The sequence below is a fragment of the Brachyistius frenatus genome, unplaced genomic scaffold (genome assembly GCF_029030835.1).
Source record: "Brachyistius frenatus isolate BFR_SWC_R1_liver_20210118 unplaced genomic scaffold, ASM2903083v1 Contig_4, whole genome shotgun sequence".
Lineage (NCBI taxonomy): Eukaryota > Metazoa > Chordata > Actinopteri > Embiotocidae > Brachyistius > Brachyistius frenatus.
In genome coordinates this window covers 4,021,185-4,038,115 of record NW_027210603.1, presented here as the reverse complement: position 1 = coordinate 4,038,115, position 16,931 = coordinate 4,021,185, and the positions used below count along the sequence as shown (strand labels likewise).

General features: G+C 39.7%; 2 protein-coding genes across 4 annotated transcripts in view; both read right to left on the bottom strand.

Moving 5' to 3' along the window:
- Positions 1–9,114, bottom strand: part of chchd6b (coiled-coil-helix-coiled-coil-helix domain containing 6b) — a 53,441-nt gene extending 44,327 nt beyond the window's left edge. The window contains exons 1-4 of one of the 3 annotated variants that reach the window (XM_069711488.1): positions 8,898–9,114; positions 7,980–8,079; positions 7,409–7,463; positions 5,584–5,740 (exon numbers count right to left, since the gene is read on the bottom strand). In XM_069711488.1, the coding sequence (XP_069567589.1) occupies positions 5,584–5,740; positions 7,409–7,463; positions 7,980–8,079; positions 8,898–8,981 (396 nt within the window). In that variant the 5' untranslated portion in view covers positions 8,982–9,114. The remainder of the gene's footprint in view (positions 1–5,583; positions 5,741–7,408; positions 7,464–7,979; positions 8,080–8,897) is intronic. The other 2 variants (XM_069711484.1, XM_069711497.1) reach the window with 2 other exon arrangements.
- Positions 9,115–9,433: 319 nt separating this feature from the next.
- tpra1 (transmembrane protein, adipocyte asscociated 1) lies at positions 9,434–16,866 on the bottom strand. Its single transcript, XM_069711290.1, has 11 exons — positions 16,707–16,866; positions 15,847–16,030; positions 15,617–15,749; positions 15,081–15,167; positions 14,281–14,353; positions 14,036–14,115; positions 13,827–13,937; positions 13,664–13,724; positions 12,591–12,693; positions 12,144–12,224; positions 9,434–11,552 (listed from the first exon to the last, which is right to left on the bottom strand). Exons 2-11 carry the CDS (start codon positions 16,017–16,019, stop codon positions 11,282–11,284), a joined length of 1,173 nt encoding a protein of 390 aa, XP_069567391.1. The 5' UTR covers positions 16,020–16,030; positions 16,707–16,866; the 3' UTR covers positions 9,434–11,281.
- Between the last annotated feature and the right edge of the window lie 65 nt (positions 16,867–16,931).

Genomic DNA, 16,931 nt, shown 5'->3' with positions numbered 1-16,931 from the left:
TTATGGGTGACCAAATGGGTGCATTGCCTCTCATCACACATTTCAGCTCAGACTTAACCAACAAAATCCTCACATGATATCCTTATTCACAACTAAATAAAGAGTGTGGAATTCTTCTTTGCTTAAATGTGTCACAGCCTACAGCTGCACAGCTTCAGTCAAAGCTGTTTTGGCATTTTGCCTCATTTGCGTAGAGTAAAGTTTTGATCCTGGGAAAATATGACAGACATGAAGGCAGTGTCAACTTGATCCTCCTGTTACAAAAAAATTGCAACTTTAATGTCAAGTTTGTGGAAGTCAGGGAAATGTCCCTCCTGGGTTTGAATAGACTACAAAGAACACGCATCAAGGCAGTATGATGCATGAGGAGTAACCTATTTTCCACACTGAAACTGACGTGAAAATTGCTTGCAGCATTAATAAACTTCAAGATAGACTAGACAAGACTGCTGGCAAGTGGAATTATGGTAACTTGAACTGATCCAGAGACATTCCTAATACAAATATGTATGCAATAGATTTCCAATAACGATTATTGACACTGGACAACCACCACAATGTCAGCTGTATAAATAACAAACAATGAAATAGACAGCTTTTACTCACTTACTTTGTCCTGCTTTACTGATTTTATTGGCTGATACATTTGTATGTATCATTCCCTTTCTACATTTTTCATTTAAATATATTGATGGAACTGGATTTATTAAATTCTTCTAAACAGATCTGACTTCAAATTGTTCCCAGTGATGTTGTTGTTTATCTCTGTTTTTTCATTGGAGACAGCAAATAAAAGACAGCTTTTAATATAGCACTACAAACGTTCACCCACGCCCCACACAAGCACTAAAGTCTATTCTTCTCACCTACCTAGGAGGCTTCTGAAATTCAATAGCTCAAAGCAGATGCTAGTTATTGTCTGCCTGAGTGTGTGTGTGTGTGTGTGTGTGTGTGTGTGTGTGTGTGTGTGTGTGTGTGTGTGTGTGTGTGTGTGTGTGTGTGTGTGTGTGTGTGTGTGTGTGAGAGATTCTCAACACTGAATACCTGTGCATACTAATTGCATTTTACTTTCAGCAGAAATGACACCTCTGAGGTGGAGAGAACAGGCAGGGGGAAAAAACAAACACAGGAGGTGTTAATGAAAGAAAGCAGAGGAGACGAGACTACGTGCGAATGGAACTCGTCATCTCTACCATGTCTTCACACAAGGTGTAACAGTTAAATATAGTCTCAGAATAAGATAGGATGACATGTTGAAAGAATGAAGTTGTATAAATGTCTTGAAAGCACATTTGTAGTGTGGGGTGAGAAGCTGGGCATAATTGTGACAGGGGGAAAAATAAGACAGAAAAAGAAGCAAAGTATCTTTATATCATACCTGTACCATTTTAATTCAAATGTGGAAGAAAGTTGTTGGAATGGCCAGTAATTATTATTATTATTTTTTTATTTTTTTATTCACTTTGTTAATCCCCGAGGGGAAATTTCTTTGCTACAGCAGGGGGGCTCTGAGGGGGGAGCTGCTGCAACAGGCTGCCACTAGCGCGGCGCCAGGTAACCTGACCTGAGGTGCATGTTTTTGGATGATGGGAGGAAGCCGGAGAACCCGGAGAGAACCCACGCAAGCACAGGGAGAACATGCAAACTCCACACAGAAAGGCCCAGGACCGGATTCGAACCTGGAACCTTTTTGCTGTGAGGCGACAATGCTAACCACTGCACCACCGTGCCGCCCCAATTAGCTATAATAAGTCATGACCACAGTGATTTCTGCAACACTACTGCATTTATTCACTGAAAACACACTGCTTCTCCATCAACATCGCCATGTTAGCAATGAAAACAGCCAGTATTCAATGGGGAATGTAGCAAAAAGTGATTGAGAAAACACTTCGAGCTCTTCATATTGAGATACCTGCCAACTCTTAGCCAATAACTGAGGTACATCAAAAGGTAACTTACCTCAACAACATCTCTGTGAGAGAAAGGATCCACTTTGGCAATCATTCGTAAGCCTCGGGGAGCTAAAGCAGGACACATACTGTATATTTTGTGAATAATGATCGCCTAGATGGTGAGAATTAATACCATCCTGTGCTACACAACTACATTGAGTTTTGTTACCAAAACAAAACAAAAAATATACAGAGAATATGGTTTTGACTGAACTGTGAATGAACCTTGCGAGTAGATGTCTCCCCGACACATATGCACGCATCCCTCTGATGTAAACAGACAGAGCCGGTCTAATGCACATGTATCCATATGCAATGACAGACTCAGACACAGATATAACACACAAATAGTCCCAGCGGTGGCGGTTGGCACTGAGGCGGGGGGTAAATGGCTAATGTGAGTGTTTGTGACAGGCAGCCCGAGGCGGTGTGGGGAGAAGCTCAGCTCGTCGACAGGTACTGCATTCACACCTCCCTCACCTCCTCCTCACCCCAACATTAACACACAGCCTGCATGCTGGGGAGCCCGGAGTGCATGTGAGGAAACAGGCAGAGGAAGAGGGTGTGTGTATGTGTGTGTGTGTGTGTGGGGGGGGGGGGGTTCTATATGTGTGTTGTTATGGTGTCACAGCTGTGTGTCTGTCTTCTCCTCAGAGATATCAGGCAGCTCCCAAACTTCTCAAAGTGGTGCGTTTTAAGGTGGAATGGGAGGGGGGCCTCGTTCTTTAAGCCTCCGGCTGTGTTGGTGCCGGTGAATGCAAGGTCACTGGAAGCTGCAAAGAAGAGAGGGAAGCCCACCTGCTAAGCAGAGATTTGTTACTGGAGGAGCTTTTAAATCAGATTCACAAGTTCTTTGAATCTGCTCCAAAGCTGAAAAAAGCAGGAGGACTTTATTTATATCTTTATTTATTATCCAAGAAGTGATTTATTTTTGGTTTGTGAAGTATGAGTAACATTTTAGGAACGGTAGAAATCAAGCTGGGGAATAATGAATGTCTTAGACAGTTGAGCCGAAACAAGTGAAAGTTAAAAGGAGACGAAAAACAGATGAGAATTAGGAAAAGGAGGGAAATAGGAAGTAAATGGGAGATTGCATAAAAACCTCAAGATTTATGCTCTCTAGATTTCTCCCACACTTTACCTGTTTAACACTACTTCACTTCTATCGCCAACTGAAAGCAGCGAAAAACACTCCCAGTTCCTTTTACTTAGATGTGTAGATAAAATTCAGCTTTTCACCTGTATCCAACTAGACTTCCTGTCAAACACACCCATCATCAATGACAGTTGTCTCAACACTTACTTTATACTCTGTACAATTACAGACAGAAGAAACCTTTGATATCTCCTCACTTCAACACACACCGAGACACAACTGCAAATACACTGACAGGCTGTATTGACTCGTCATAATAGAAAAAGTAGAAAACAAGGCTTTGAAGGCAGAGTGTTCGGTTTCTCATTGAGATGCAACATTATTAAATGTTTGGAGCCCATATCAGTGAAAGCTAAGCCAGCGGCTTCATTCAGTATTCATTACAAATGGCTGGCTGACCGAAAAGACACTGCAGGACAAATCAATTGGAGAAAAGAGAGAGAAAGTGAGAGAGATAGGGTGGGAGGAAATGCTCAATTGTTCATTTTAGCAAGGCGACACAATTGAAAAGCACCAGTGATAATGAATGATCAGCAATAAATCATTGCTCGTGTCCGGCAAAACTATCTTCATACCACCGAGGGGTACACTAATAATATCAAAGATTTTCATTTGAATAAATGTAGTTTTATATTGCTGAAAGAAATGACACAATGGTGACTGAGCCTGAAGCCCACTGATTTCATTTGCACTGTTAAAATAAATGAGCTAGGTGTCTGTGCCGACATTCACAGGAAAAATCCCAAGCAGTGCAGTCAGTGACTCGTTTTCCATCATCCAGCAGCGGTTGTTTGACCAGAGAGGATAGGCGGAGCTAACACAACAGGTAACATCTGGGGCTGAAAAATGAAGCCAAGGCAGAACTCCCAAACGCTGCAGTTCCTCTAACCTATAAACTCTCATGTTAAAATGCCCAACTATTTAGCAGAAGTAAACATGCACAGCCCGCAACATAAACAGATTTAGTCTCTATAGCTAATTCCCCGTTCACAAATGCATAGGGGGTGAATTATTTTATAACTCACACAATTCAATTGTATGAAGGCTTAAAGTTACGCATTATTAAGTGCAGGTCTGCTTTAGGTGGCTGCCATCACAGTTGACTACCTGCCAACAGCCCAGGTGCTGGTTTTACCTATCAGGCTTCAATCGGCTCAGTCCACCCACGAACACGGAGCTTTAAAACTGGTCTTCAGGAAACCTACAGGGGAGGTCACGAAACAACGTCCAGCTTTTCATACAGTCTGTAGTGCAAGCTTAAGACATGCTTCGTGACATTTCTTTATTGTCCATGAAAGTGCTCAAGTATTTGAATTCAGAATTTTGCCAGCAGCGTGTGTCAACAAGCACGACTGAAACAGTGACAAAGCAGAACTGTCACAGAGTCTCCAAACAGACAACAATCAATCAATCAATTAAATGCATACAAGAAACCAACATGTTTCTTGTTAACATGATGTTTTATAAACCAGACTACTGCTGACAGGCAGCGGTGATCAGATTACCTAAATTCAAGTGAACACTGTGACTCTGTTGTGAAGTGTTAACATCCATAGAGGACACCATAGTTCATCTTCTTGTTTTCAATACTGTCAATATTAATGTAGTCTGTTGAAACAAATGATCATTCTAGACTTCAGTGTTATCAACAATTAAACAGAAAGCAGAAAATCATATTTCTAATATACCAGTCAATATTTTACAAATATTTGGTGGTTTGCTTTCACAGTAATGTGTTTGATATGCCCTCTGCTGTTCAGAAACTGAAATATCACATGATCAGCTCTAATTCACCGAAGCTTCAGTCCAAAAGCGGCATTCCCAGTCTGAGCAGTAGAGGGTGCTATTTACCACAACAAAAGAGTTGTGAGGGAAAATAAATCTACTACTTCTGTTCTATAATACAAAAATGTATTTGGTAAATTGTGTCAGTATGTCATATTTTGATTTCAGAGGACTGATTCTTAGTCTTAGATTACATTTTGTATTTATATAGATGTAAATGTGAAAATCTGATTAATGGAAAGGGCTGAAATATATATCTGATATTTACATACATTTTAAAAAGCCGTTTTTACCCTTTCATTTTAGTAAAGAACCCCACCAGCTTGATGCCAACAAGTCAGTGTCTTAACTGGATAAGGTGGTGATTCATGTCCCAGACAAAAGCTTTAAATTGTAACATTATTTTAAAATATATTAACCCAAGGAGATAACACTAATGTTACAGGTGTATTTGAAGATGAATGATTAATACAGGACTAATACATGAATACATGAGTCGCCGTACTTACTGAAGTTCAATTGAAACCAAATCGTTGAATTCATAGTGTTATATATATATATATATGTATTATGTTACTGAGAAAGGTTTTGTGAAATTTGCCAGGATATTAATTTGTAAACTCAGTTGCACTTTAGGTTGTAAAATTATTTTGTGCTCCTGGTACAAACCCGGAGCGCATCACTCACCAGAAACTTGGCCTTTTCTCGCTCTTCCTGGACCTTCCCTTTCTCCATGATGAGGGCAGGGGCCAACTCATCCAGGCCTGTGACTGCTGGGGTCTCTTTCTCCCTCTTGGCCAGTCTGCTCAACTCCTCCTGCACCAGGGCCTGTTGACGCTCAAAGCTGAAGTAGGACAAGATAAGAACAAGATTTAGCAAAAAGGTCTGCTCAAAATGCAAGTTCTTGTTCGCACAGAGAGACATCCACTGAGGTCAGAGAATTATTTGTTTTAAAACTGTTATTTTGTGGATGAAGCCTCCAGAAGTCATATAAACTATCTTCTGCATAGAAACAGAAATGGAACGCTGTGGCAATTATGAATGGAATGATTTTGTCGAATTTCATTGTCATTTTGACCTTTTTCTGCTTGTTTAGTATATATTTTATCACTCCCTGTCCTCGGGACAGCAGGAAACCTGTTGGAAAATGGTTCTTAAACAGAGTCAGACCCTTAGCTGGTAATAATTTTCACTGCACTGCTGTTGTTTTCTGCCAAAAAACTAAAATTTAAATAAAAATGGATGGTGATTTTAGGCCGCTCAGTCTTGAAAAGTTCTATGGAGTCAAATATTATCCTAAAAATCAACAGGTTAGGGTTTATCTTGAAAGAAGTAGTAGAGTTGAGACAACAAATACACAGGTGCACAAACCAAGGTAAAATGCAGACTATGATAGAGTGCAGCCCTATTCAATAACAACTTAAACAATGGTTGAAGAAATTACAACAAACTACATTTCTACGTAGTCTTATAGAAATGTAATGTTTATCTACTTTACAAAGAAATGCTTATTTAAGGGAAACAGTATTGGGTTGCCTGGTATACTTCAGTACAGCTACAGTAACTGACACAGCTCACAAATTTGGCCAAAGAATTTTAATCAGGGGCATCTTAGGGGCATCATAAGCCAGCTTCTGTAAATTATAAACGACATAACAACATAGATGCATATCACAAAAAAACTGAATGCAGTACAGACACTTGGCACTTATTACATTGACCAAAATATAATAATAAATAGTATCTCTAACAACAGGAAACAGCATTACAGTGAGAGTTTGTGAAAGCTGTTGGACTTGTCAGCATGTAAACCTATAGAGGCACAGGATAGGATACAAGCATAACAACAGCAGAGCAGCATGCCTGTTATACAGACGGAGTAAATCAGCACACAGTGTTGACAAGTCACTCTGCATGTATACGTTCACCACCAACATCGCACATTAGCATTAAGTGTTTGCTATTCTACAGTATATATCTGACACCTCAACTCGCTGTTAGCTGACTGTGTCAACACACAACGCTCAGTCTAAATCTATAGGAATATAAATTATATAAGATCCATTTCTTTTGAACATAGCTTATGTTGTTATAATTTATTCACATCTTCACATTCAGGGAAATATCAAAGACCAATGCACTTTCATAAAAAATGCAACGATGGTGAAATGTAACGTTACAGTTTATCCCTCACTAAATATGGCAGGGATACAAGTCAAGTTAGGTTGATAAAATTGTATTGACAAAGGGAAATTCACTTAAAAAGACTTTACAATCTGTACAAATTATGTAACGTCCTCTGTACTTAGACCTTTCAACTGGAAGGGGAAAAACTGACCCTAAAAAAAAAGTCTGAGGAAGAGCAGCAGAGCAGAAATCCCTCTGCAGACATGCAACAGATGTCTTGTGTACAGAGGACAGCAGCATGGTCAATTTACAGCATGGGCAGCCAAGATGAGAACATTTTAAGTAGATTATAAACATATTACAGTCTGACATTATGAGTACCTACTTTTTGCGCATTTCTTCATGTATTTCTGTAGCGGAGGGTCCTGTTGGTTTTGGACCTGAAAATCAATGGGATAAATATCAGTAATACTAGTAATTAAAATATGGATCAGTTGTCAGAGTGCCAAGATCTGACGCATTGGGTTCCCTGTGGGCAAACTACAGTGACTAAGTAGATTGACTAAAATAGGGCCCCAATTTAAACAACTGTCTCTAAAGCTGAATCAATTATTATATAAGAGTTAAAAGTCATTTTTGTTACATACATAAACATAAATATAATCCAATAACATACGTACATACATTTGAGCAACACGGTAAGGCAGTTCCAACCACAGACTCTCTGAGACCATGTTTCACTACACTAAAAAAAAAAGTGTCCATATAAATAACAGATTGTGTTTACTGTGCTTGTCCCTTCTATCAGGAACTAAGCTGTGTGGAAAAAGTCACACAGGAGCAGGATTGACCTTTAATCTGATACTGTTCTCAACAATCAGTGCGTGGGGACATACTGTTGACATACTGGGCATACTAATGGGAAGTCTGTGAGGAAGGAAAGGCCTGGGACGTACTTGGTGGCGGTTTGTGACTGTCCGCTGGAGACAGCGGTGGCTTGGTGCTGCTGTCAGCCTCCTGAGATTCCCTCATCCGCCGGAGAACATCATCTGAGAGCTGGACAAGAGCGTGGGAATAAACACATGCATTTTGACGGGAATGCAGGATAGTGTGTGTGTGTGTGTGTGTGTGTGTGTGTGTGTGTGTGTGTGTGTGTGTGTGTGTGTGTGTGTGTGTGTGTGTGTCTTTGTAAGCAGCAGATTACAGGCTCACTGGTTAAGGAATCCATCACACAGCCTGCAGAAGTGTCCTTGAGCCAGTCACCAAGTTGCCTGCTAGCTCCAAATCATGTGCTGCTCTACAGCTGCACTGCCTGACCTCTGACAATTGAATGAAGAACAAACTAGCTTTCTGCCAACATAACATGGATCAACAGGGACTTATTCCCTTAGTGGTTAACAATGTGCAGGTTTACAAAGCCAAATTGTTTCTGTGAGTGCCTATGAATAATCATTAAATCTGCAGCTGACCACATTAACGTCACCTAAACACTGACCGTGACGTTGTTACAGTATATGTTTGCTGACACAGCATATTAGCAGAAATAAAGCCTTCGCTGTGGAAATTTTGCCAGCATGTAACTTCAGGCTGTCGGTGTCCGGTTTACGAGCATTTTATGACTAGCTAATAGCTAATCGTAATTCATCAAACTACACCAAGACAAGCCTTCTAACGTTACGTGCGTGGGTAAGGCTAACGGGACAGAGGGGGTATGACCCGGGTTCATTTGAGGACATGGGACCTGTCAGTCCTTCAGCGCCTCTTAGACCGACCCCGCCGCATTATCCCACCAGTTATTAGCAGTTGTCGAAATTCGTGAGAACATAATTCAAACACTGGCTCTGAATTTCTCTTATGACGTTACGTTTACACACCTTCACTCCTTCAATTACTGTGACCTTCTCGTCTTCGTCCAGTCCGAAAGTCACGTTCCTCCCGGTGCTGCCATTTCCTCCCATTTCGACCGGCTGTCCGTTCCCACACGAGCTGAACAATAAATAAAATCCCGGTGAACTACTTATGACGGAGTCACACGAGAAAGCGGCTGGAGTCGCCGCCACAGCGACTGGTGGTCAAAATACTCCAATAAAGGTCACTCTGGCAATGCAGTATCCTCAAAGCTGATTGGCTACATGAAATAATATGGATCCAATGACTCGCGGTAGTTTATCATAAGTGAACGAGGGTCTGATGGGAATTGTAGTTTTTCCGGTTCTCGGACGAATATGAAGCAATTTGAGAAGCTTTTTATTAAAGCGGAACACAACATAAGCAGCGATGAATCCTGGATATACAAGACAAACAGTCGGTGTCATCAACACAATGATCAATATAGAAGAGTTTCGTTACCACAGGGAACCACAGAGTGGCGCCATATCCTTAATTTGAACTATATTACTTCCAAAACGTATTAAATCAAAGAGTCCACTGTTTATTCTGTAGTTCATGGATGCTCAACACATTGCATTAATATGGGCAGAATACTGTACAATCAATGCACTTAAATAAAAAGGCAATTTAAACATCACTTGCAAAATACTTCATCGAATATTTTGTGTATGAGGGAGTGGAATTCTTTAGCGATGGACCTTGTGGAAACAGCAAAATCATCTCAATCTAACACACTAGTAAAACAACAATGTTCACTAGCACTCAAACCTGAATGGACAATATTTAAAGTCCAGAAAATGCTTTTAATTCCCGCAAAATCATACCTTCTTTACTGTTTTGTTGATTTATAGTTATGACAAAATAAATGTAATCCTATTTGATCATACAGGTCACTACCACCCATGAACACTGCTATCTGAAAATAAAGTAATTGATTTATAACAAGGGCTGTATTTTCATACATCATATTTTCTTGGTAGGAATAACTCTGATGTGAGGTGGTTTAAAATGACTTGCATTGTGGTAATACCAAGAGGTATAACAAGTATTGATTTTAGGAGATAAATTAAGAAAAATCCCCAAATCAATCAGTTTAGATTTTGTTTGTATGCAACAGTCCAGGGGGGTTTTAGCTCCTTGTCACTATCAAAATGAACCATCTTTTTCTAAGATTATCGTGCTTAAAAGAAGTTAGACGTTTTAACTCATTTATGAAACTGTATCGATACCAATATCAGACGCTATAAAACTGAGCAATAGTTTCTGGTCTAATTACACCACTCTGAAACTCTGAACACGGGGAAAAAACGCCTCGACAACAGCAACATCTTATGCAGCGACAAAAGCTGCACAACAAATGCTGTTATGAAAGTAAAGAATGTTTGAATTGGAATACACAAAAAGGTTTGTGCAAATTTGTTGTTCGAAATATTCACACAATAACTTCCTTAATGTCTATGGAGCTAACAACTGTGCTTTCATTGGGAGGAATGATTAATCAGGTAAAGCAAAAGCAGCAAATAAATAAAAAGATAAACGAAATGAGAAGTCGAGAGCTTATGTGCGAGATGGAACTTGTTAAAGAGCCAAGCTTTCCTCACAAACAGCCTTAAAGATGGTTTCTGACCTTTAGCACAAATGCAATGCCTGTATATAGGAGTTACTGTTTTCCCTATTATACTGCTGTTTCACACATCACTAACACCATTCACTTGTCCACAGCAGGGACAGCACCTATTTCAAAAGACAAAGTACACAAAATAAATTAGTCCTTGCGGTGTTCAGAGAAGCACAAACTGATCACAAAGCTAAAACAAGGCAGCTTAAGACAAAGTCAGCCGAGATGCTGTTACTGAAAGCCGTTCGTGGGAATGTACAGATGTAACGCGTCATCAAAAGAATGTTAGACTGAGTTTACAGGCTTGGGTACTTAAAATGAGGTTAAAACATCCTCAGTGAGGACTGAGCAGTTGATTCTTAATGCTGTAATGACACAGAATGTGCTGAGACGAGTCAGTAAGCTCCCACATCTACAGTAGGGGCCTGTGAAGCGGGGAATCAATATCGAGTCTGTCGGGGCCACAATGAGGGGCAATACTCCTAGTGTGGAGCTACAGCAGCAGTGCACTTCGGCAACAGAGTTACAAAAGCAGTTGCTAAAACTCGCAGTCCTCCAGAAATAGGCGAGCAAATGTCTCTCCTTTCGTGTCCACTTGTTAACTTTTTCTGGCTTCAAAGCAAAACCAATCGCTTTGCTCCGCTTTTTTTTTTTTTTTGGCCAACTTCTCGGATTGCCATCCTGCCTGTCACACCTCACATGCACAACGTTTTAAGTCCAGCTGTGCAACCATCTATCCTCTTCGCCCTATCACACATTGACAGGTCTCCAGCGGTCGGCTTCAATGCTGTTAATGCTGCTGGACCCATAGGGTCCGGAGGCGACGTCATCCAGGTACGCTCCAACCATACGAGAGCTGTTGGGACCAGAGCCGTCGATCTGGGTGGAGGAGTAGTACAGGCCCTGGTCGGTCAGCTCCTTACGGCCGAGGGTTGCAGCAACGGTTGGGGGGAGGTGGACGTCACTTTCATCCGGCTCATCCACCTGTGACTTGTAGGAGAAGAGGATCTTTGGCTCTGAACTGTAGAAGAGAAAAAAGGAGTGAAAGAAGCCAGGTTAGCTGTTTAAAATGCAACTATAAAACAGTTTCTGCAGTGTTTACAAAACTATATTTAAAGATGGAAGTTTGGAAGCCATTCTTGGTCCAATATTTAGTTTAAACAAGTGTGATGTGGAAACCTGAAGCCTCCAGTGTCCCTCCCTTTTAATATTTTTAATGTATGTTATGTCATGTAATATCACTTTAATCACAAGCATAACAGAAAACCAGTATAGGCCTCCAGTTATTTTTAGGTATATAAATGTACATAAAAATTCCTGTAGTAAATTAACATTATCTTATTTGGACCCACATACATGTCAGAAGACATATGGATAAAAGTATTGAATTTATGTCAATTCAGTTTTTGCTCAAATTGACACTTGTCCATTAAAAGTCGTATTTTCAAATACTATTAGAAAGATAATATGAAGGTTATATCTGATTTTAGCATTTACAGCAGGGCAGGGAATTGAGACCTTTGTAATTCAAATTCAAGTTAATACCTGAAGTAACTGATTTCTGTGTTTTTTAAGACTTTTGTTATTGTGTACATTTTGTATAACTACATACCCGAAGAAGCCTTTGAGGAATGTGACATAAATGAGCGGAGCAAAGGCGGAGAAGTACAGGAAGGTGGTGACATCCACGCAGCTGGTTATATAATACAAAAGGTAAACAAGTCTTCAGTAAAAGCTTCAGGGCATAAGAAAATTATCAGTTTCATAAAAAGCATAACCAACAAAATCCTGCTACTGGTTGAACTATTATGTTCATATCTGCTCATCAAAACCCCACTGAACTTTGTAGGACCCACGAAAATAGTGATTCATCCCAGTGGCTGCAACTCAGCCAACAAATTTCAACGACTAATATGTTGCTTATTCAACATATTTTTCTTACAACACTGAAATAGGAGAGCCCATTTACCACTAAATCCCCAAAACAAACAATACTTTATAACCATACATCTTTTGTAAATACCTGCACTTAAACTGCTAAATACAAAGTAACACTGACCAGAGTCCCTCTATGATTCCAGCACAGAGCAGAGCACTACCGAGACCCTGGATGAGGTTCAGTAGAGACAGGATGGCAGCATACACATAGAAACTCCTCTTAGCTGGACAAAAGACACAAACAAAAATGAAGTGCTTTCGTTTGTTTGGAAAGATACTGTGATTAATGGCATATAGAGAATGCAATACAGCCTTGTAAGTATATTATTCATATATTTATATTCATCATAATTACATGAAATGTAAGGTTTATGAATGTATGCAAAAGTTTGAGGACACTGGTCAAATTTTAATAGATGTAAACCATTTAAATAGTTTACATACTACATCCAACCTTTGCAGCAACCATGCATTAAACAAGAGGGCTCTTCAGATGTTGATGCGCTATTACTTCCCATTCCATTTTATTAAACAATTGGGTTCCTGTTTAAGTGTGAAGTCTCAGAAGTTTTTGAATTTGTTTGGCAGTAATTCAATAAATAAGCCATCAAGAATTGTCATTAGAATTGGATAATATTTCAGACACTTTTGCTAAAGTTCAACAACAAAAGGCTCCTCTGAACTCCAGACTGAGGATCTGAAAATTAAGCTAGCGACACCCACACAGCGGGGGAATTACAATGACATGAAGGAAACATGAATGTCAGACTGGACAACTTTCCGGAAGTTACAGATGAAGTGCAATACAACACAGACACACCTACTCTGAAGTCTGGTAAGTGTTGGGGGAAGACCATCTAACATGTAGTTGTGACATACCATAATTCCTGCTTTGGTAGGGTGCCCAAACTTTTGCACATACCACAATTACTGTTTTAACTCTTTTTTTTCTTTCTTCCTTTTTAATCATTGAAGCACTTAAAATAAAAAGTTTCGGTGCATGAACATTCAAAGGAAGCTCATTTAAAAAAAAATATGGTTACATTTACTTTTCATTTAAAAAAAAAAAAAAAAAAAAAAAAACAATGAAGAAAATGCTTTAACTCAGGGTGAGCCAACTTTTGTCTTCAACTGTATCTTTTTATGTTTCAGATCGGATTCATATTCATTGCTGAAATAAAATGTAGAACTTACACGGCAGAGATATCCTCTCCCTCACTGGAGTTTTAGGCAAGATCACAATCAAAGAGTACACCTGTGAAAAAGAATGACATCATCAGTCCAAAATCAGAGATCAGTTATCAAGTATGACTTTTATCTTTTAGCTCATGTTGCTGCAGAGCTACAGCTTACTGACCAGGAAGAAGAAGCAGGAGCTGGCCAACCAGAAGTGCCGTCCTCCGTGACCGTAGATGTTGAAGTCCTCAGCGGACAGGTGACTGTCTGGATACAGGATCTCTAGTGTTCCCTAAAGCGATGCATTATGTATTTCAATAGCATGTAGAATGATACTTTATCAAAATGTGTGTATAACATCTTTTTATGAATACTTAACCTCTTCATTACCTGCGTGATGGAGTATCCCAGAGCCAACACAGCAGTAATAGCCAGCACTCGCTTTATACTGGACTTGCTCTCCAGGTGACCTAATAAATGGATAAATAATAATACTTAAACAGGAAAACAAACTGCAGTTGTGTTGATTAAAATTGCGTTAACTGAGCATTTGGAAAGGATTTGTCATATGATAGAAAAACCACATCGGTTCACATATACAGTAAATAAGAACTGAAACTAATAGAAAAATTCACCAAATGCTAAGCCCAAGATGACAACGCTGAGCTCAATACCCAGCAAGAAGAAACGGGTGATTTCCCACAGCACCTAAAGAGACAGCAGACATCATGAGAAACCAGTCTGGCAAAGGAAACCAGCAGTGTTGTCACACATATTGACTGACGACACACACATATAACTTAACAGGTCAGGTCACAATCCAGAGAATTATATAATCATTCGTCTTTTTTTCCCCTCTATTACAGTGCAGCCATCATAATGTGCTATGGGAACAGTCAGTCCATCTCTGTGAACTCCATAGGGATCTGTCTGGTATGTGTGGAATGTCAGCAATGCCTTTCCTTTTAGGACATAAAAGCCCAAACTCATATGCAGCTGCTCATATCAGCCCCTCTGAGTACTTAATAAGACACATCTCTTGCAGGATATGATGCCATGTCTGCTAAATCAATATAAGAGACATATATACACATGTATAAAAAGTCATCATTTTTGACAAAAAATTCAAGTATACTCCTCCATAGACTGTGACTTAGAGATGAAAATGAAGTTTTATTCAATATTTTCCAACGATATTAACTGAACTTTCTGTTCCGCAGCTTTATTTTGAAAAATTACTAAAATAAACAAAACTTTGACTGACTTGTTGATCGCTCTGGAAGCGACAACAGGTCCTGCAACAGTTAACTTTGGAAGCAGTGTGGCGTCCCAACAGGAGTAATTCAGATCAGAGATTTTATGTTATATTACAAGCAACAAAAAAAAAAAAAAAAAAAAAGTTTTTTTTTTTTTAATAATTCATAGGCTTTCTTACTTTGTCTACGATGGTGGCAGCACTGGATGCACTGACAGTCATAGACACGATTGCTCGGGTGATTCCAACTGCTGCTACAACAAAAACCTGAGAAATAGAGACTGTTAGACTACATAAAAAATAAAAAAAAAAATAAAAAAAACTTTAAAATAATTTCCTGGCTAAATTATAGCCGATGAAAACACTACTGACAAACAACAAGAGGTCCATTATTGTCAAGCCACACAATACATAGCTGAGATAGCCGATTCTCTACAGTTCAGGTTATTATGGTATCACCACAGGAACAACACACTAAATAGACAAATATTATAAAGAGAAAGAAGCAAACACTGACAAAGAACAGATAAATAAATTAAAGTGTTAACAAAATGAACTCCTTAGCACAATGTTTGACAAGGTCAAAAGTGACAATAAAAGGCACTAATTTGTTTTCCATTGTTCCTGTAGCCTTTCAGGGAAAACAAAATTTCAGGTTAAGTTATGAAACGACACCGAATGCTGTATACTGGTTTTTCAAAAAAAAAAAATCCTACCAGCAAGTAAAAGGTGACAAAGATGGGGCTAGAGGTGAGTCGAATCTTCGCCCTGGCTGACGGCAGCTTCCACATCAGGAATACAAAGAAGGCCACATTAGGGACAAGCAGTAAAATGTCCCAGAAGCGCACCCTGAGGCAGAGAGGCACATTGGACATTGAAGGACTTTCTGAGAAATCAGAATTTGCTCTGCAGTAGAAACTTATGTGGGTCGTCAAAAAAACATTACCTGGAGTCTCCAATGTCCTCATACAGAACTTGCAGGCATTTGTGAGGCTTGCTGATGTTGGTTTCATTATCAGGTTGCCAGGTTGGGAAAACTGATGTGTTTTCCAGCGGTGTAGGTGAAACACTGCCATTGTACTGAGCAAACCTAACCACAGCAGTCACTGTGGCTAGCATGGTGTCAGAGCCTGAGGGAGGAAAAAGTCTGATTGGGTCAGATATTATTTGAAAGTGAGGCAGATATTTCCTCTCTTATTCTTAAAGACAGGGTTGCTCGTTATGAGGGAGATTAAGGTCGTTTAGTCCTTTAGTTACATTCAAGTGACCTGAACCTTTTTCCAAAACAATGTATAGTTAAATGTCTGCACGATCAAACAGTTGTCATAATAGCACAACAAAACCGATTTGAAGACTTTTAAGAGCCTCTACTGTCGGTGTCCTATGCAGGAACCTGCCACTGCTTTCTCCGCTTAAACAAACATTATGTAACGAGGCTGTTCGCTATTTCGACCATGTGAGATGTTGAGTTTAACGTGTCAAACAGAAAACTAAACTAATCTTGTTTCCATTTATTCACGCCTACTGAACAGCGGTTAGCGCTGAGGGGAATTTCAGGCATTAGCTAACGCTGCTACGTGTAGCTTGCTAGCTGACGTCAGAAGATGTGTTGCTTGTGAATTTAAATATTTTCCCTATAAATTCGCTGGAGACAAATACAACCGTAGCTTGGTAATTAACATAAACTACCACTGGTCGAAAGCCGACTGGCTCGCGTTAGCATCAAAACAAACATGATACTGGGGCTACAGCACTGACGTGACCCAACGTAACGACAGACTCGAGAAGTAAACATGAACATCTTACCGACTCAGAAGACTCAAATTCAAGGGTACAGCTCCTGTAAAATATTTTAGTCAACGATGTGACTTGAGCACAAGCTTGACGCGCTGTCATCGACCGATACATTGGTCACTGATAAGGGACATGGCTGTGATGGATACTTTCGTTAACAAATTTCCCGTGTGGTCACCTGACACTCTCACCAAACAAGAGGGGCAAGTCTCGCGAGATTATATTATGACGTCTTGT

Bases quoted from the DNA above. Each gene is read 5' to 3' on its own strand.
- tpra1 (XM_069711290.1), bottom strand. From the start codon at position 16,019: ATGCTAGCCACAGTGACTGCTGTGGTTAGGTTTGCTCAGTACAATGGC. The intron at 15,168-15,616 runs GTAGGATTTTTT...TCTATTTCTCAG, and splicing joins TTGTCACCTTTTACTTGCTG to GTTTTTGTTGTAGCAGCAGT. The intron at 12,225-12,590 runs GTCAGTGTTACT...TTATATAACCAG, and splicing joins GGAATCATAGAGGGACTCTG to CTGCGTGGATGTCACCACCT.